Source organism: Perna viridis, chromosome 2 (genome assembly GCF_037379345.1).
Source record: "Perna viridis isolate PV_CMFRI_1.1 ecotype Kerala chromosome 2, ASM3737934v1, whole genome shotgun sequence".
In the NCBI taxonomy this organism is placed as follows: Eukaryota; Metazoa; Mollusca; class Bivalvia; order Mytilida; family Mytilidae; genus Perna; species Perna viridis.
This window is the reverse complement of record NC_142446.1, coordinates 52,122,204-52,143,047: the sequence shown is the minus strand read 5'-3', so window position 1 is coordinate 52,143,047 and position 20,844 is coordinate 52,122,204. Positions and strand designations below refer to the sequence as shown.

The 20,844-nt window shown below is 33.1% G+C and overlaps 3 protein-coding genes and 2 pseudogenes across 6 annotated transcripts in view; 4 read left to right on the top strand and 1 right to left on the bottom strand.

Moving 5' to 3' along the window:
• The window catches only part of LOC148625724 (adipocyte plasma membrane-associated protein-like), a 22,018-nt gene extending 8,271 nt beyond the window's left edge, over positions 1-13,747 (bottom strand). Inside the window, exons 1-8 of one of the 2 annotated variants that reach the window (XM_088569446.1) lie at positions 13,699-13,747; positions 12,252-12,341; positions 11,351-11,449; positions 10,068-10,183; positions 3,749-3,841; positions 2,883-2,999; positions 1,370-1,541; positions 125-259 (exon numbers count right to left, since the gene is read on the bottom strand). In XM_088569446.1, coding sequence (XP_088425572.1) covers positions 125-259; positions 1,370-1,541; positions 2,883-2,999; positions 3,749-3,841; positions 10,068-10,183; positions 11,351-11,449; positions 12,252-12,340 — 821 coding nt within the window. In that variant the 5' untranslated portion in view covers position 12,341; positions 13,699-13,747. Of the gene's footprint in view, positions 1-124; positions 260-1,369; positions 1,542-2,882; positions 3,000-3,748; positions 3,842-10,067; positions 10,184-11,350; positions 11,450-12,251; positions 12,342-13,470; positions 13,627-13,698 lie in introns of those variants that run through there. The other variant, XM_088569445.1, reaches the window with a different exon arrangement.
• Positions 4,595-6,141, top strand: LOC148625727 (uncharacterized). The gene has a single exon (XM_088571265.1). The coding sequence runs from the start codon at positions 4,765-4,767 to the stop codon at positions 6,139-6,141; it is 1,377 nt and encodes a 458-aa protein (XP_088427391.1). The 5' UTR covers positions 4,595-4,764.
• On the top strand, positions 7,857-8,604 carry LOC148625726 (uncharacterized; annotated as a pseudogene).
• LOC148625725 (uncharacterized) lies at positions 8,703-9,333 on the top strand (annotated as a pseudogene).
• The window catches only part of LOC148625723 (lysosomal cobalamin transporter ABCD4-like), a 22,856-nt gene continuing 15,549 nt past the window's right edge, over positions 13,538-20,844 (top strand). For 2 of the 3 annotated variants that reach the window (XM_088569443.1, XM_088569441.1), the window contains exons 1-6: positions 13,538-13,636; positions 17,265-17,383; positions 17,896-18,023; positions 18,538-18,674; positions 19,618-19,734; positions 20,291-20,416. In XM_088569443.1, the coding sequence (XP_088425569.1) occupies positions 13,593-13,636; positions 17,265-17,383; positions 17,896-18,023; positions 18,538-18,674; positions 19,618-19,734; positions 20,291-20,416 (671 nt within the window). In that variant the 5' untranslated portion in view covers positions 13,538-13,592. Of the gene's footprint in view, positions 13,637-13,663; positions 16,039-17,264; positions 17,384-17,895; positions 18,024-18,537; positions 18,675-19,617; positions 19,735-20,290; positions 20,417-20,844 lie in introns of those variants that run through there. The other variant, XM_088569442.1, reaches the window with a different exon arrangement.

The following is a 20,844-nucleotide window of genomic DNA, read 5'->3' as shown; positions in this document are numbered from 1 at the left end:
AATCAAGTACATGTAAGACAATAAATCTGTTCTGTCTGGCTAATTTAATGGATTTTTTTATGCTTAGTTTGAAGAACAAATATCAGTGTTGAACAAATGTCTGAAGACATATTTTTCAACACACTTAAATATTCTTGCCCATGTTGTTTCACAGATCAGAAGGTATTCTTCATTCCTAGAAATCTGTACACCATTAGCAAAAGCCAATCCAGATGCCAACTCCTTGGTTATATTTGTTTTTGGGTCATGAGAGAGCAGCCTACAGAATTGAAACCTCATGGTAACAATAAAATGTACACATGCATATAACATCAAATTTAATCTTCTTTTCTAACCTTTACAAAATGTAAAGGTATCTCAATGAATTGTGTAGATGGCTTAAAAAGTAATTTTTTGTCTCATATACCTTTATTCTACACAACTGTTTCAACTCTCAAAATCATGGTACAAAACTTTTTCAAATTATTTCTGGCAAACATTTTGTAAATTAAAAACCTTTCAAAGTAAGAAATGATCTTTGAGTCTAAGAAAACAACTGTTTCTTAAAACAGAATATTTTTACAAAAAAAGAATAATTGCTTTGTTTATTTGTCATGAAAATATGTAAATTATTCCAGCAAAAATAAGGCAGTAGCCATTTGATTCTTGAGGAGGGCTATGGATTTTTTTTTTGAAACAATCTTTTTTTCCTGGAGCAAAAATAACTTGTATTTTTTTCCAGGGCCAATCAAAAACAAACAATTTTTTTTTGTCATTTATTTTAAAATAAACTTTTTTTGTCGATCAAGTAATCAATCAAATTATTTTTTTCCCACATTTTTCAGAAACAAACTATTTTTTTTTTTAATCAATAGCCTCCCCCTCTGAAAATCAAATGGTTGCTGCCTACAGTGGTTTTAAAATGCAAATGATCAAAAAAAAGTTATTGCTTATCTAATTAAGCTTACGCTGGAACTTGCTAACAATCCACTAATCATTCAACAATGTGGACAGTAATGAATAAATTCTATAAAAATTGAAATTATTTGGTGCTTAAGCCTGACATAGCATACCCAAGCATAAATTGGACATGATATAAATATATTAATTTTTGGTACTTATTTTTCCTATATTTGCATACAAATAAGCATGTAAAACAGTACCAGAGAAATTGATTTTCCACAGTAATTAATTCTATAAACCTCAAAATGTAACACCCCTGGATATGTAAAATTTTCAGTATTTAGGAAATTAGTAACTGCAAAATTTATATGCTAATTTTGCATGAATGGTATACTTAATAAATTATCAAAGAAAACATGGAGATGCAAAAATGTCTATTTTGCATACCTAACTGACACACATATATGCAAGCATTCTAAATATTGACCTTCCTGTTGCTTCCCCTTCAAAGATAGCATATCTGTTGTGACGTCTATCCCATTTAGCACTGGTATCTGTCATGTATATCATACCATCCCTGGCTATTGTTAAATCATTCAGGAATTTCATTGGTCGGCCATTTATTTCTAAACTGGAAGGAATCAACTGCATGGTATCACCTGAAAAAAATGAACTAAGCGTTTATCAAGTACAGTTTTGGCATCAAAGTTCACAAGGTATTTTACAACAAAAAACTACAAGCAAAGCTCACTAAAGGATATCCCTAGCTTTCCTCTGAAGAAACCATATGGTCATCATATAACAGACATCAAACACAAAGTTGATATCAATAAAGTCTGAAATCATATCTCATGATGTGGCATACCTATATTCAGCTCCTGTCAAAATATAAAGTAGCTGGAATGAACAGTTGCACAGAAAATTGAAAGTAAAAAGGTTTGGACAAATGGACGAACAAAAAAATGAATGGACACCAGGATCACTATATACCTCCTGCTTTCAAAAAAGGGGATACAATAAGTATAGTTCTTACTTTCCTACCACATAAGCCTTCAACAAATATTCAAGTGAGATCTGACACATTTGATAGGAATGAGTGGAAAATAACTAGTAAAAAGTTTCTTTTTTTATTACATAGATTGAAGGCTGAACTAATGCTTTTTGAAACACATCTTCAACTAGCATCTTGAAGGTATCTTATATTCAATACATGTACCAATATACTTTGAAAGTACTTTCATTTGTGGATCCCGATTTTTCATGGATTAGGGAAGAAAAACAAGTTCATGGATTCTTGAATTTGTGGTAATGAGGTTTTCAGTAAACACATCAATAAGAATCTCCGTTTCGTTGGGAACCAAATTATTTTATGGTTGGCTCAACCAGGAAAACCACAAAAATTGGAACCCCAAGAACAGAAGTACTTTCACAGTATGTGGTTTGTCAAAATTTTATTATTTTATTAACTTTTAATATGTGGATACTATAAGCCAAACACCATATAAAATGATCAACAGTTTAGTCAAAATTTTTATTGTGGTAGGATAAAAATCAACAAAACTGGTACTTATAATAGTATGATTACAGATTCAATTGAATTGTTTTACATCAATTGACTTCTTCTTTTAGAATATGGTATGGAAAATACTTGTTTCAGTTCATTGTTCGCCTTATAATAAAGGGGGTTGAAAAGGCCTTTATAAAAGTAGCTTAACCCAACCACAGATATGTGCCTGTCCACAGTCAGGAGATGTTGGTCATTAATGATTTACTGTTTTCTTATTTGATTTTTCAGTTTATTTTGAAGAAATGTCATCGTTCTGTTACTGTGGCTTCTATTACTTCTGTTGCTTGGGGCTTTCAGAGCTTACTTAAAGGTGTGTTTACACTTGTTGAAGACCATTTGGTGATCCCTGTAAGTATTTACTATTTTTTATAAAGGTTATAAGTTGCGGTGTATGAACATAACCATCTCCTATATTATTTTCCAAAATACCTACCAGTAGCTACATTGACTCTGTACAGACCCAGGTAAGTATCTATTACAATAAGATAACCTTCTTTGTCTAGTCTCATTCCTAGAGGCCTGCCACAGGTTGGCTCATTGTCAAACCCACCTACGATGTGAAGTTTAATATGTTATACTCTTTAGGTATCAGTGTCTGTAAGAATCAAGGCAGTGGGTGAAACAATACCTTGACATGCAATTTTGCATCATCAGACTCAAGAAAAAAAAAGATGAGATTATCATATCATTTTGGTAAGTCAAGTTATAACTTCATAAAAATGCACTGATAATAAATTTCAAATTAAAAATTTCAAGGGCAGATAAGTCTGTCAAAAACCTCATATTTCTTACATTCTATTGAAAAGTTTCTAACTTATCCAGTATTGCAGAGATAAAATAGTGATCTTTTCAAACAGAGAAATCATCCTTGAGTGAAATCATATTGTCATATCAGTTGGTTTTTGACAAGCGTGTATCTGATATTTCCCTTTTTGCCTGATTCTTACAAAGACTTACACTTAAATTCAATTATTTTCTAAATAACTATAAGAATAAAGTATCAAGACGTTATTGAAAATTTTAAATATCTTTGTGTATTTCTTTCATACATAAACAAATATGAACTAGATATACTGTGAGCTCACAAAGAGAATATTCCCTTCAAATGGAGTACAAAGTTAAATGTAAAACCCACAGTGGGATTATCTCCCTTAGGAGTCCTCCGACATTAATTATCTTTCTCATGCAAATTTATAAAAGATGCCCAATTTTTCTCTATAAAATTACCCCAAAATCCCTTAAGATTTAGGAGTAGTTATGTTCACAAGAATTGTATAAAAAGAACTAACAATACTTTACCACAGGGTTCTTTTCCAAGCTTTGCTAAAACCTGAACTACTCCTTTGTACAAATGAAGAATTTTTCCATCCATTGTTCCTGTGTAAATATGTTCTGAAAATGGATAAGATTTAGATAAATATACAAGTAAATATAAAAATTCATACTCTTTTAGAAATATCATACACCAGCATGCCGATGAGGGGTTTTCTTTGTTTTTTTTGTTTTTTGTTTTTGTTTTTTTTTTGTTAATTTCATGTATTATTTGGGAAAAAATAACAAAAATAGCCTTGAACCTCCTCTTTTCTTGAAATCTTCCTTTTAAAATCTCTAGATCGCAGCATGTACTTGTCAATATATAAATCAAACATGCATGGTAAAAATATATTATGAACATATGTACTACTTTATTTTATGGAATTTATGTAATTCTACATAAATTCGGTTATTCAAGGGGAATACTTCATCCGTCCTTTGTTGTGCTTCAGGTTATTTGTCATGCATATGGTAATAAGATTGCCTATAGAATTGTGACGTCCATTTGACGTAAGCATTCTTTCAGCCTTCAACTTGGGACAGAAAAGACGGACAAATTATTTTAATGAAAAGAAAGAAAATCTTTGCAGTAGAATTGATGTTAAATTGGTTTGTATGAGGGTATAGGTAAAGTAATTCATTGGGTATTGATAATTTCGACTTGATATTCAGCACTCTACAGGCAAAGTAGAGCAAAGTACTGTGAGCTTGGAAACTGCATGGTCTCCACGTGGTTGAAACGGAGGTATTATATAAATGTTTTAATTCTCTGAAATTCAAAAACACAGACACACACACAAACAAATACACACAATGGTTCACTGAAAAAAAATAATAATAATAATAATATCGTACAATTAGACGATCACAGCTTCATGTTTCATTCAGCAGTATGAATATTACAATATTTTTTGTTACATAGTGTAAAACTGTTTTATGTGTAGAATGATAAAATTATCATAAATATAATTGTACATTATTATCATTGAGTTTCAGCCAGTATGTTGAGAAGAAGTACTAGGAAAAGGACCGCTTCAGTCAGGACAGGCATCAGCAGGACCCCGGTTAAATCACAGGGAACATCTGTGGTCAGGACATGCTTTAGGGTTTCACGGCCAGCTCAGATTTCAGAACCTAGAACTCTGAATGTGTCTACAGCTAACTCAACAGTGACATTTTCGTCACATTTAGGCCAATTCCAATGTAACACTTACAGTTCAACTGAAAACAATATAGTCCGCATCCCTGACATGTCACTTTCTGGGCAATTTGAACAAAGTACGACTTCAGAAGATTTGGCAGCAGGAACATCAAGTACTACCGGAATACAGTACAATACAACCAAGGCTGCCGGGATACAGTACACAGCACCTCAGGCTACCGGAATCCAGTACACAGCAGTGCCCATGCAGGCTGCCGGAATACAGCACACAGCACCCCCTCAAGCTACCGGAATACAGTACACAGCATCTCCTGCTGCCTTCAGTGTTACACATACAGGTACTGTATCATCAGCAGTAAATGATAATTTATTTATTCCTGACAAAGTTATGAGTGTCACTGAGACTTTGGGAATAAATGTATCCCATTCAGTAAAAGAAAAAATAGTGAAGGGGGAATTTATTGACTTGGCTGTATTACTTCAAAATTCAGTAAATACAAACCATGGGAAACAAAAATTAATATGGGAACAAGGGGAATTAATGTTACAACCGGTATCACAACAGTCAAAAAATTCCATTATAGAAACATGGACAGATGCTTTTATCACTTTTATGCACATTTACTGCTTGGTACATATGCACTGTTTTTTAGAGCTATTAAAGTACATGCACACAATACGCCTTGGGGCAAAAAGAAATCATGGGTTGGGCTGGAAGCACTATGATGAACAGTTCAGGCTGAAAAAATCTCTAGATCCATCTAGTTCATGGAGTAAGATGGACACTGAACTTTGGGTAATTTACATGCAGCCTATTCAAACTGTACCCACTTGTTCAATGAATGTACCGACATGTAGCAATAGCACATTGGGATTACTGAAATGTTACAGTTATAATTATGAAGGCATATGTGATAGATTTTCTTGTTTTTACAGCCATTCATGTTTGAGGTGCAACGGATTGCATCCAATTATAAGTTGTGGTAGACAATTTGCAATCCAAAGGCCTTATTTGGGTTATTTTAATCATAGTACAGTGCCTCAGTTTCAGTTTCGGACCCCCAGAGATCAATACGCTCCAGGGTCCCAAATTGGGTTTCGCCAACGGCAAGCTGAAACAAGAATTAGATTTCCCCAAGGAAATATTGCACAATACACTCAAGCCAGACCGCGACCAAATGTCAGAACTATGGCAGCTCGGCAAAAGCCCTATTAAAATTCCTGTTTTGAAAAATATGCTTGAAGGGTACCCAGACGGTGCTGTGTCAAAAGAGTTAATTGAAAGGTTTTCTTGTGGTTTTCATTTAAAATATTCAGGTCCAAGAATTTGATTTATTTCAAAAAATTTATTATCTGCCATTAGTAATAAAAGCGAAACATTGAGTAAATTAAACAAGGAGGTGCAAGCCGGAAGGATGACTGGACCATTTTCTGACAAGCCGATTTCTACCCTGCACACTTCCCCAATTGGTCTTGTGCCGAAGGAGCGTGGATTTAGATTAATATGTCATTTGTCATATCCACAAGGGGGAGGGGTGAATAGTTTCATTGACCCAGACAATTGTTCCGTTCAGTGGGCATCGTTTGATGAGGTTACACAAATGATAAGTTCACTCGGAAAAGGGGCATAGGGGCATTTCTCAGAGTCCGTGACGCGAAATACGCTATTCGTTTGCTCCCAGTTCACCCGTCTGACTTTGACTTATAAGGAATATACTTTGATGATCAATTTTATGTAGACAAAAATCTCCCAATAGGATGTGCAATTTCATGTAGTTTGTTTACTAAATTTTCAATTTTTTTACATTGGATGGTAGTAAAGCGCAGTGGAATAGATTCTCTTGTTCATTATTTAGACGATTTCTTGTTTGCACGTCCTAATAAGTCTCCGGTTTGTAAAATGCTTTTAGATACATTTTCAGAAATTTGTACGGAGTTGGGGGTGTCTATTGCTTCAGAAAAATCAGTTGGACCTGTGACAACATTGAAATTCTGGGGTTAGATATTGACACTATTGAAATGGTAGAAAAATACCCATGGACAAGTTAACGAAGCTTAAGTCATTACTTGAGCCGAATTTGATCAAAAATAGAATAAAGTATAGAGATCTAGAGGTCAGTCATTGGCCTCATGGCGTTTTGTTCCAGGGCAATTACATCGTCGAAAGCTTTTCTACGCAGATTTTGGGTCTGTAAAGAATAAAAAGCCATATTACTCAATCTGAATTAATAATGACCTCAGAGAGGATGTATAAGTTTGGCTTGTCTTTCTGAAACATTTCAATGGCAGCTGTTATTTGTCAGATAATTACTGGATAACAAATGAAACATTATATTTATATATACGGACAGCTGTGGTAACTCAGAATTGGGCTGCGGTGCTTATTACAATGGGAAATGGGCACAATTTAGGTGGACGGAAGCATAGTCTGAGATGCTGGTCATGAGGGACATAACGTTTTTGGAATTAGTGCCAATTTTAATGGCTATTTGTATTTGGGCGTCTGAATTTGAAAACAAGAAAATTTTATTCCGTATTGATAATTTGTCATTGGTTAATATTGTTAATAAAAGAACCGCCAAGTCGAAACGTGTAATGGCGCTGATCCGTCCCCTTGTGCTTTTGACAATGCAGCATAATATACAATTCAAAGCAAAATATATCGATGGTGTAAAAAATGAAATTGCAGATTCGATTTCTCGATTTCAATTGCAGAGATTCAGAGATTGCTTCCTGAAAAGAATCCGGAGGAGTTCGTAGCGTTGATATCGAACTTGAAACATATAGATTAACTGTTCACTTGCTTCAAGCACAGTACAAACGTATAATCAGACAATAAGTGTATTTAGTGAATTTAGGCATAAATTTGGTTGAGAACAAAATTTTCCATATCCTTTGAGCCACATTATACAGTTCATTGCATATTTATCTTGTATGAGCATGGCGTCATCTACAATGAAATATTATCTTTCGGCTACAAGTATTTATCATAAGATAAATAATTTTGAAGATTATTCTCAATATTTTGTTGTGAGAAAGATGCTTATGGGGATGATGAGGTCAAAAGTAAAATCGCCAGATAGTAGATTCCCAATTACCTATGATCTGTTGGTAAAAGTTATAAAGATATTGCCCTCTTTGTGCGTATCAGATTATGAAGCATGTTTATTTTCTAGTGCATTTTCTCTTGGATTTTTTGCATTTTTACGTGTTGGTGAGATGACTGTTGCGTCAAAAAAAGATAGGGCCCAGCGAAGGTAATCATGCTATAAAATTTGAGAATATTGATATTACGGATCTTGATATCCGTATATATCTAGCTTCTTCAAAGAGGGATCCGTTGAAAAAAGGGGTATCTATTGTGGTCAATAAACAAGCAAATGATCATGTTTGTCCCATTAAACTTCTAAGAGAATATTTAAAGAATCGCTCCCTGTTAAATCAGCTGTTATTTTGTCACTTTGATGGTTCACCAGTAACAAGATATCAGTTTTTGAGGGTTCTAAAAAAAGCTCTTTGCTATATTGGCATTGATCAATCAGTTTACGGAACACATTCCTTTCGTATTGGAGGGGCAACATTTGCAGCAATGCTTGGTTATTCGGAGGAACAAATTAAAGAAATGGGACGTTAGAAATCAGATGCTTTCAAGGGTTACATTAGAATCCCCCAGTTTTGAATTTCTAATTTGTAATTTTCAGTACTACTTATTTAATTAGCAGGGTAATGATTAAGTTGACAATATGCCGTTAATTTTATAATATTGTAAATGCCTAAATGTTTAAACTTTCAGGGAAAGGTTTTTCAATATGGATAGTAGGTTCGTCGTTTGTACGAAATGCCTTTGTGCATGCCAGAAGTAGAACGGGTGGTGTTCATTTGGGACTGCAACGCATAGGAGTTCATATATGGTGGCAAGGGTATAGTGGGATGGTGTTAAAGGATCTGGAACCAACTATAAAAAACATGCTAAAATATGAAGAACCCCCGAATTACATAGTAATTCATGTAGCAGGTAACGATTTGGGGAGGATAAAAGTTGTTTTTTTGAGAAATAATATCAAAAATACATTAAAGAGAATACAAACCTATTTACTGAGCACTATAATAGTGTGGTCCCAGATTTTACCTAGAAAAACTTGGCGGTACTCGGATAGCTGTGAGTCCATGTTGAAATGCAAAGATCGTATTAACAGCGATATTTCGGCGTTTGTTATCAAAAAAGGGGGCGCTGTATAAAATACCCAGATATTTATCCTCAGATGTTGTTCTAAAGTATGACGGTGTTCATTTGACGGATCTTGGTAATGATATATTTCTTAATACTATGCAAGGTGCTCTAGAAACGTTCATTTCTTTAAATATGTCTACATACCCGGATACAAGGGCTAATGTGCAGAGGCATTGATTTACTCCCCATTCCCCATGACAGTAATTGGTCCACAATGCACTCGCAGCTTCATCCCCCCCCACTTTAGTGGCGGTTGATCCAGCATACTTAACATAAGATTTGATCTATGCTGGATCAATATGGCAACTTCGCTGCGTGTGATAAGTTATAGTTACAGTTCATCTTTAGTTTTATTGATAAAGTACATTTTATGGATCGCTGTATCCCAGGATCCATCAGTAAAGTTCATAGATCGCTGTATCCCAGGATTATATATATCTATCTTTATTTAGTTAGCAAAAAATGAGTTAATTATCTATCTAGAGTTGACTTTTATTTCAATATTATAATATAGTTATCAGTATATGTGATAGTTAAAGTTGAACAAATCTATTATCTGTGTATATTATCTATATTGGTTTCAATAATGATAATAATAAAGCTGTGGCCAATACTGCCAATCAATCTTAAGTTTTACCAGCCATCTTGAATAATCAAGTATTAGCCTTGATAGGTTAAAATGTTATAAACATGAAGCAACTAGAGGTTCCCTAGAGACTGAATGCTCACATGGTTAATTTTTAACCTTTCAGGGACAATAACTCTAACATGAACTCATCCTGTAGACTTTTGATGGACTTATTATAAAGATCAAAGTTTAAGACAACAGACAATGAAAGACACCCAGTAATAGCAACAGTAATGGTTAAATAAGAGGAAATAAAGTTAATTCTACAACATGATATTAATACCTCCATCTACAACAATGGACTCAGGACCTAATACTTCATTCTGATATATCCTATCTGATCTCTGTAGATGTGTATTGGGTGCTAAAGCTCCTTCAAATTTACGCTGCTCCCCAAATCTAAAAAAAAAGAGGAAAATATTGATATCTTTGAAAAACAGAACATAGTGATTAGATTCATGGTCCAGCATTTTCAGGAGTAGATCCTATGTAGCCCAATGTTTTCACATATTTAACAAGATTTCCTTCAAAAGGTTGGCTCTTCCTGGATCCTCCAAAAGGGTAGCAAAAAGAATTTTATAGATTTGTCGGCCGATTATACTATGTGACTCATTAATCTAATGTTTTCATTCCATGAAGTCATGTTTCAACAATTCTTTCAATTGTAATAAGAATGCATTTTTTTCTCTTTACACCATCTATCCTTCTTAAATATACAGCTGTACCTATGATATGCCTGTCCCACCTTTTCAAGTGTTAAAAAGTCCCATATGTACCTCAGAAATAAAAAAAATCAAAATTTACCACGAAAAAAAAAGAGCTTTTTATTCAAATGCAAACAGTATACCAAAAATTATACCCTAAAAACATGTTTTTTAGATATTATAAAAGTTAATGGACAGGCAGACAAATACAAGCAAAGAAAAAACAAGAGGCTCCAAGGACCCTTAATCACTCACCTGAGTCTTATCTTTTTTTAAGTCTCATATATTGACAATAACCAATTAAAAAAAAAAGTTCTAAAAGTGATTATGGTTTGATAACTTCCCTGCTTATCATTTCTCTTTATAAGTGGGTGAAAATTGTAAAATTTGAGATTTAAAAAATAATATCAACGACTCCAAAAAGGAACTGTAAAATAACTTCTGCACTGTTGGATAGTTGTTGCCATATTGATTCTGCAAAATAAACCTGTTTACAATCATTCTGTGTCATTAACTGTTTCTGAGATAAAAGCCAGCCTAAAGAGCTCTATACTTGAAAACAAGACAAACAATACATGTTAACCTTTGGAACAGTTCATGTGCGAGATTCACCCCCATTGACACTATCTCATGTGAGAGATTTTTATGTAAAAGCAAATTCTTGATGTAAAAGTTCAATTATTTAGTATTTTTCACAGAAAAAAGGATTAATTAATTCCCAAAAACTTCCCACAAAGCTTACAATGTGGGAAATTCTAAATAGAATTATTTTGTGGATGTCTCCCCCTAATGTCTGAGAGTTAACAGGTATACAAACAAAAAAATGAAACCCTGAAAAGGAACAACACTCTAACATACCAACCTGAAAGCCACAGGTTCAATTGGCGATGGTATGATTAGAAGAATCAAGGGGGTCATTACAACTGCAGCTACTAATCCTATACAGGCAGCATTGGTCCAGCTACAGAAATAAAAGGGGATTGTACAAATGAAAATATCCTGAGATATACTGTAAGACAAATATCCTATTTAAAGTGTATATATGAGGGTCTGAAAAATTCCAAACGATGTTAGAACTGTCAAACTAGCTGGCCGAGTGGTTTAGGGCGCTGGGCTTAGTGCAGGCTGTGTTGCCATAGATGTCACAGCAGTACGAGTTCGAGTACTACGGAAGGAACGACCAAAAATTTACTTTGCAAATTTGACGGTTCCAACATCATTGGGAATTTTTCAGACCCTTCTATAAGTTTACGTTATCTTCCCTGTATCAATTTGATCCAATGGAGCAGTGTAGCAAATAGAGACATTACATTCTGAGACGTTATATATTCATATACCATTGGATTTTTATGCTTTTTACTCAATAAAGGACAAAACTAGGGATATAAAATATATTTAAACAAACCTCTTTGGAAAAAGGGCTATTTTAATTCAGTTTTCAAAATGTTTAAAATGTAAATACTGCAGAAAATTATCATGGTTTCAGATTAACAGCTAATTTTTGGTAATGTTTGGACTCATCTCAGTGAATGTAGCATCTTAAAGTAGTCAATGATCAATATTTCTTTTACATGAATTATAAATATCAAGCAATACTTCACAATTAAGTTTACTGCAAACAAATTTCAAGTGAAACATTCTGTTATGAAAATATCAAAGAAACAAAACCACAATGTAACAATATCATGATACTTATATTACAGCAATAAAAGAGTAATATGCCCTTAAACATATATTTTTAATGTACATGTACATGTACTAACAATCCAGGATCATGACTTCTTTGTTCATCTTCAGCCTCATCTGTTTCTTGCCTAGTTGGTATTGGACGTCTTTGTCTAAGATTACTCATTCTAAAAAGGACAAATTTTAAGATAACATACAGTATCTTTACCGATCCATGCAACTAAAATCATGTTCAGTCATTGATCACTGATCTGAGTTTACAATCAGTCATCAATCTGTTAAACCTGTGATCACTACCATTTTACATCATGTGACAGGTGATTTGTTAATATATATTTTACAAATAAGTTTGTTCAGGTTTTCCATTTTTACACAAATTTACTAAATGTTAAAAATTTAGACATTCATTTATTTACTTTTTTAAATTTACTATTTTTAATGAAATACTAAATGTTGATTTATTATTTATATTGTAAATTTGATGTGGCACTTTATTTGATTATTCTGAAAATTGCATAAGAAATCTGTGATCAGATTGGTTATCGGTCATCGATCCGTCTGTGATCACTGAATCATAGCTAATCCAAAATTTAATATTTTTTAGGCACGGCTATTTTGCCGGATCCAGTAAAATAGCCTGGGAAACTATTTTGCCGGACCTCATCAAAATATTGAATAATGACGATATGCTGTTAATATATTGTATATTGTTTAAAATTGTATATACAAGCTTCTTACTGACTTTATATGAAAGGTATACTGAGTACATTTCAATTTCTTAGGCCACGGCCTATTTTTTAATCAGTCAAATTTGAATGACTGTGGTGTAATGCACTTTCAAATTCTAAGGGGATGACCATTTAATTCTGATTGGATGGGGCTGGCAGTTTTGGGAAATAAATATTCTGGCCATGAAAAATTTGAAAAGAAATATTCGGGCCTATACCTCCTAGAAAATAAATTTTCTGACTTCAGTTCAGAAACCTCAAACAGTGAAATGGAAATAAATAATCTTGCCCCAATATGGTTGAAAATAAATTTTCATAAGTGCAAAATTTAAAAAATAAATATTCTGACCCCATTCCATTAGCCAGGCCTCCTCAAATGTCAGAATAAAATGTTTGCCTCCTAAACAAAAACAAAAATATTGACCCATGGCCACTTGACAGTAGAAGTTGCAAAAAAATTAAAAGATGACAACTCATAAAATATCATTGCACGTGACAAATCAATCCTCTCCTACTGTTCTAACAATAAGAAATATACCATGTCTCAATAAAATATCTATTTTCATACCTTTTCCTTCAGTGATCAGTTTCAAGTAAACCCAGCTAAAGATAGATAACTCTTTTCACTTCCGGTTTTGGAGGACACAAACTTCTTACTTTTAAACTGAACTTTTTTCTTAAATATTGACTATGTCACCCGAAAGAAACACCTTAAAACACAAACATAATGAAAGGTAGAGACAGACAAAGGCTTAGTATATTCTTTCTCTTCTTGATATCAATGACTAGGTTTTACCTTGATACGGTGCCATATCAGGCATTCAGGGTCAGGACTCCAGGGACTATCAGCTGTGATAATTGGAAGATTGTATAGCAGTGACAATCCCTCTTGAAAAGTGTAGCTCGAGTACCATTGCCGACTGAAACTCCAATTATCTCTCTACACCAGAGCTTGTGCTGTTTGGGAAATAACCTTTTCATTCTGAGTAGGAGGTTCAGTTTAATTTTGTAAAAAAATATCATAAGTAAATTTTCTGGCCTCAAGATTCCACTACACAATATAATGAAAACAAATGATCTAGCCTTACAACATAAATTTTCTGATTCACAATTTTTAAAAAATAAATATTCTAGCTGTCCCAACAACTGAGATGGGGACTTGGTCATGTTAATTTTGGGACTATTCTCCGTTATGAGATAAATACACTCTAAATACATTCTAACTATATCCTAGGTCCTGTTGTATCAGTGTAATGCTAAAACAAGACCATGGAACAACGAGCATTTTCAGTATTTGTTGTGCTCAAACAAGGGGCCAGGTGTAAACATTAAATGTTAATTTTGTCAAGTTTTCCTATTGAAAAAAAAAATTAAAGTCCAGGGGTGTTAGAAATATTTTAAGTAGCAGGGAAAAAGAAAAAAAAGTAGTAGGTAAACTCATGAAAATTTTGCATGACTTCACCCATTCTTAAAAATAGAGTAGCCGTCAAAAGATGATAAAGTAGCCATCTAATTTTGCTAGTTGATGGCTTCTATTGACAACCCTGAAGTCTTGAAATTCTCATGTAATTTTAAGCCTTTTTTCTGTCTCTATGGTCATGATTGGAAAATTGATGTAAAATTGAATGATGATGAATGACAATTAAAATTATTATGGTCACCTGTAGTCCAAATAATTATCATTATAATTGTCTTGGAAGGTTAATTAGCTCACCTGGCCTATGGCCATCTGTATACATCTTCTCATCTGAAATCTCCTCTGAATGGATTTGAATGAAACTTACAATGTTTGTTCCTTTGAGTATCCTGAAAAAATAGAACATGGGGGTCAGACAGCAGATTTTTGCATATATCTCCAAAACCGTTAGGTGGAGCCAAATTTTAACATGGGTTAAAGTTTTCAGCATGATTAGATCTAACTGGTCAAATTTTGGTGAAAATCTGTTGACCATGTTGGAGTTATTGTCCTTTTTGTACATTTTTTGCTGTTTTTGATGTTATTACTTTAAAATATCTTCTCCTCAGAAACTACAATACAGAATTCAATGAAAGTTGGTATTTTGGGGTTTTTTTTTATGAAATCCTTAACAAAATGAATGTTTCGATTTTTGATTGGTTAAAAAACATGGCCACCATTACTAAAAATAGACCATAGGGGTCATACAGCAGTTTTTAACATATGTCTCCAAAACTGTTAGATTTAGCCAAATTCTGATCAAGTAAAACTATTCAGCGTGATGAGATATATCTTGTCAAATTTTGGTGAAAATCTTTTGAACCATGTTGGAGTTATTGCCATTTTTTAGAAGTGTTTTGCTGTTTTTTATGTTGTTACTTTCAAAAATCTTCTCCTCAGAAACTCCTAAACAGAGTTTAATGAAAGTTGGTATTCTTCTTTTTCAGTGTATCCTAAACGAAATGACTGTTTGGATTTTTGATTGATTAAAAAACATTGTTGCTGTTACTTAAAATAGGACATAGGGGTCAGACAGTAGTTTTTTGCGTATATCTCCAAAACCGTTAGGTTTAGCCAAATTCTGACAGAATATAAGTATTCTGCATGATTAGATCTATCTGTGGTCAAATTTTGGTGAAAATCTGTTGACCCACGGAGTTGTTGCCCTTTTTGTACATTTTTTGCTGTTTTTGATGTTATTACTTTAAAAAAAAACTTCTCCTCAGTAACTACAATACAAAATTCAATGAAAAGTGTTTTTTTTTTTTTTTTTTTTGGTATCCATAAGAAAATGATTGTTTCGATATTTGATCGGTTAAAAAACATGGCCGATGTTACTAAAAAAAGCATAGGAGTCAGATAGTGGATTTTTGCATATATCTAAAAAATTAACCAGGTGAGCAATTCAGGCTCCTGGGAGCCTCTTGTTTTTATATTGCAATTTGTTTGGTTGACTCCTTGTTAGACATAAACATCAGATTAAAATATGCTGAAGTGAATGTCATGATTATCTGAACTAGGTCTCCTGAAAAGTTGTTGAAGTGTGTCACTTCATATGGAAATAAATTTCGAGAATTTTCATTTCAATACAGTGATACAATTGGAACATTTTTAAATTCTCTTTCTGTTGACAAGCATTTACTGAGTGTTAAAAATGCTGCATCAGAAAAGCATTGAAAGGTAAGATGTTGTATTACAAAATAGAAATCTGCTTTCCAAGGTGTTGTTTCTCCTGACTCTAGAAAGCAATTAACTACTATGATACAGTGAGACAGCAGTCTATAATAATTTCAATAATTAAGTGTAATTGTTTGTAAGAATCAAGCAAAATGGGAAAAAATCAGAAACATACATGTCAAAACTCCATCAATCTGACAATGTAATATCACTCAAGGATACTTTCTCTATTTGAAAAGATTATTTGATCTCTGCATCACTGGCTTTGCTCAGAAATTTTTCAGTAGAATGTTAAGAAAAATGAGCAATTTGACAGAGTTATTTGCCCTTAGAAATGTTCATTTTCAGTGCGTTTTAATGAAACTATAACTCAGTTTTTCCAAAATGATATGGAAAATATTATCTTTTTCCTTTATTCTGATGGTGCAAATAGTCAAATGTAACTATCAAAATGATGTTTTTTTATACCATATTTCACCCACTGCCAGATTCTTATAGAGACTGCCACTTAAATATTAAAAAGATATTCTGTCTGGTAAATTTAATTTTAAATGGGAGTACAAGTGATACTGATGTATAAAAATCCTGAAATTTGGTTAGATATCACTAGAAATGAAGAACAATAACTCTGTCAAGAATTTTGGCACAAAGTGAGGGGCTAGAAAAAAAGTAATGGTCAAAATTTCAACCTGTAAAACTTAATTTTAGAATCAGATCTACGAATTAATGTTTTTAAAGCATCTATCTATATAAAATTTAGGCATTGTCTGTAGTAGAAGTGATTCATGGTGACAGGTGTAGAAGACCCCATTCATTACTTAAACCAAATCAAGAACAATAACTCTGGCAAAGTTGGAATTTCATACAGAATTTATATAATTTCAAAAATCTCTAAAGTGCATTGCAACAATCAAATGACAAATTAAGACTGGTTATGTGATATATAACTGTTCCTGAATTAGAAATGAAAGTGGGAGTTCTTGGCAAACATGTATCACCTCCTCTCTGCTTTTTATTAAGTCTGCTGCGTAATGCTATTTAACCCGAATAATTCAGTCATTATATTCCACTCACTATCGATCACTACATTAACACGCTTCTTGTGAGTCAGAGAGAATCGATGACAGTGATGGCTTGAATTATTTGAGTTAAATGCTATTACAATTCAATAAGGTTAAAAAATAAAGCTTAGACATAATTAACATGTTTTTTTTTTATTTCTTTTTTAGATTAAACTTTGATTTGAAATTTTTCAAGAGAGTATTCAAGTTGGTATCTGTTCTCTTTCCGAAGTGGTGGAGTGCAACTGTTCTACTGTGTTTGGTGCTGCTTTGTTTAGGTTTACTTGGTAATTAAAAAAAAACTGTTGTACCAGCTGAGATTAATTGTTATTACAGTATCTGGTTATTTACCACTTAATAATAATTAATTTTATGTCATTGTTAAAAAGTTTCATTGAAATAAGAAAATGTCGGTTTTTGCTGTACGCAACATTCGCTCATGTTCACCATAGAGGAATCATATAATCCAACCTAGCAGAACTGTGGCAGATCTAGAAACTTTTATTACAGGGGACCGGCTGACTGGCTTAGCCACCCCTGGACCTTCTTATGCAGACCAGTCTGACAAATTTTTATCAAGGATGAAAAATTGTCAGCAGAATTTATAATTCCAATTTACAGTTAAAGCATAAGCTCAAACTGTGTTAAGCCTCATCAACATTTGTATATGTTACACTAATATTGAATAGGTTACAAATACCTAAAAATGTATATCTGTAATAAACAAATGCACAATCCTACTTCAGTTAAAAATGTAATATGAATATCATTTTCTATGTATGATTTTATTTATTTTCAGAGCAAGTTGTTATATTCAGTATAGGCAATATACCATCAAGATATTATAAAGTGTTTGGAACCAAGGATAGTTCAGGGTTTAAAGAAACTACAATATTAGCTGCTGTACTTATTTTATCAGAGGCATTTGTAAGTAACTAGAAACCAGTGATTAAGACATCATTTATACATTGCTAAAGGTATATTTGTGTACAAATTGATTTTAAGGGTAGATAGAACAGGCTGAACAGCCATTTGAGATACAATTTAAGAAAATATTGAACATTAATTTTACAGCCATAGTTAGGGTCAGCAAAAAATTCTGATGTTACCATTGAATGCAGGGTTGGATCCAGAAATTTTAGAGGGGGGTGGGTGGGGGGGTCCAGAGAAAAGTGGGTTCCTGGCTATTATTTGCTCATTTTTGCCCAAGTTTTGCATGGAAATAAAACTTTCAAATGAAAGGTTGATCAACCCATAGAACATTCCCTCTGGATCCACTACCCTAAAGCTTGAAACTGAGGTAGGATACTTAGAAAGGCATTGGGAAGATACGCCAGCATCACATCCTGACAGAAGTTTTTTAAACCCATTTTTCTGGATGACATTGTATACCTCTTTAATAAGATACCTAATGTAATTAATTTGGATCTGTTTGTTTCAGATAAAGTGTACTATACTGTTCATAACATCATTGTTAGAAATTTTATGGAGAGGCAACATAACTCATTACCTTCATAGATTATACTTTAAAGATCCAGTCTATTATAGCATTAATAGCTTTAGCAAGGTAGACAATCCGTAAGTATTTTACACTTTTATTCTGCCCAGATTTCTGCAGCCTAGTTTGTAAAAATGGTAGGCATAGAAGACGTGAAGTATTAACTTTTTTTGTAGTAAGGTTACATGTTGGTGGATTTGTTGCGTTTCACCATATCTGTTGCCTTTTCTTTAAAGTAACTTATAATTTTACAAGACACATGAAATTGGTAGTCAGTTATGTTATAGTCAAATTTTTTTTCTCCTTTTAGCATACATTGTCTGTCTACATACATTTGTAACCATTGTCAAGAAATTTTGACTTTTATGAATTGTGTAACATAAGTTAGTGAGGTCGGTGTTAAAGCAATCTAATTGAGCTTATTTCTTATTAATTTATGACGTACCATACAAGTAAATAGATGTGATAACTTTTTTTTGAATAATGATAATTAATAAAACATGTATTAGATGAAAGAAAAATTTTATTTATCATTTGGTATGTGTATGTTAATTTTGAAATTTAGTTATAATTAGTTGCAGTATATGGATGAAATTTAAAAAATCTTGTCCCAAGTATGAAATATAGGTGCAGAAACAAAGTAACACCTTCAACTGAATAGTTTATTTCTTGTTAACTGCCTAATTGGTTTCAAGGTGTCCTGCTCACCTCGAATGGGGGAGGTTATGGGTTCCATCTCTCACTGAGTCACACCAAAGGCTTGGAAGTCACTGCTTCTCTTTAAGCATGCTGTATTTAAGATAGAGTTATGGCTGGGAGTCGGAATGTGTCTGAGTGGAGTGGCATGCCTACCTATGGGTAGTTGACTCTGTGAACTAGCACAGTAAAAATCAGGCTTAGCTGACTAGTACAAAGCAGGGTCTGTTCGATTGGTCAGTTATTCTCGTCCTGAATACACGAAATATCTGCCATGGGACGTTATACCATAATCAATCAATCAATCTATTTCTTGTTTTTATTTAGAGACCAAAGAATAACTCAAGATGTAGAAAGATTTTGTTATTACCTCAGTATAGTGTTTGCACCACTAGTCATATCACCATTTACCATTGGATATTATTTATACAAAAGTGTTCAGAGGTAAGTTTGAAAAAATCTTAATTTCAAGGGTAATCAAAGGGAACCAAGATTCTAGAGGAAATCCAAAGAATATATTCCATTGATAAAGACTAGAAAGGGAAAATAGACATACATGCGAGGAAGAACATAAACCAACCAAAATAACATTTACAAAGAAACAAAGGTGAATGAGCAACCCAAACTCCACTGAAAACTGGAAGCATGGACCAGGTGCACTGGTAGGGTAAGGGTCCTCTGCTTTTCTAGAAAAACCTGCCTAGTTGCTCATAAAATGTCATGTCTGGAGTAGACAAAATAGAAAAGGAAAACTATAAAACTTTAAAATAAATAAAGAGTTAGCTTTACTCATGATATTGACTTCATAATTTGGTACAGACTATTCAATTTAATAAATCTACCGTTTTGTTGAACGTGGTTAAACTTAATTCTGATATTTCAGATAATAAGAGAATTACATTATTCAGTCATTTCATCTGACCAAACTATTTTAAGGTCATCATGTCTGTATATAAAGTAAGCTGTATATGTATTAACATTCTATCTTTATGTGTTTCAGCACAACCTATCTAGGACCAGTTGGAGTGATCTCATTTTTTATTTTTTTCACCATTATCAATAAACTACTCATGTCTCCAGTGGTTAATTATGTGTTTAGGAAGAAATTAAAAGAAGGAAACTTTAGGTACATTTTTATAGTGAATGGGATTAGAGGGGGCTCAAAATTACCCGCTGAAATTATTAATTTTTACAAAAATGTTTGATAATTAGTCATTGAAATTCTAAGTGTTATTAGAAATTGTCCATTTTCAAAGTGATGTCCAATAATTGCAATTGAATGCTTGATAAATAACAAGGACTGTTTTACTTTTGCTGTCATTTCATTCATATTCAGGGCTGGATCCATGATTTCAAATTAGGGGGGGGGGTGAGGACATAAACACATGTATAAGTATGTGCCCAGCAGAATGGGGCTTATTTAGAAAATTTTGGGGAAAATTGTGATTTTAATGGAAAAAATGTACATTTTTGTCAATTATTGAGACAAACATCCCATCAGCCGCCTCTGTGTCTCTGCCATAATATTTCTTCCCTTACTATGGTGCTTCTTTC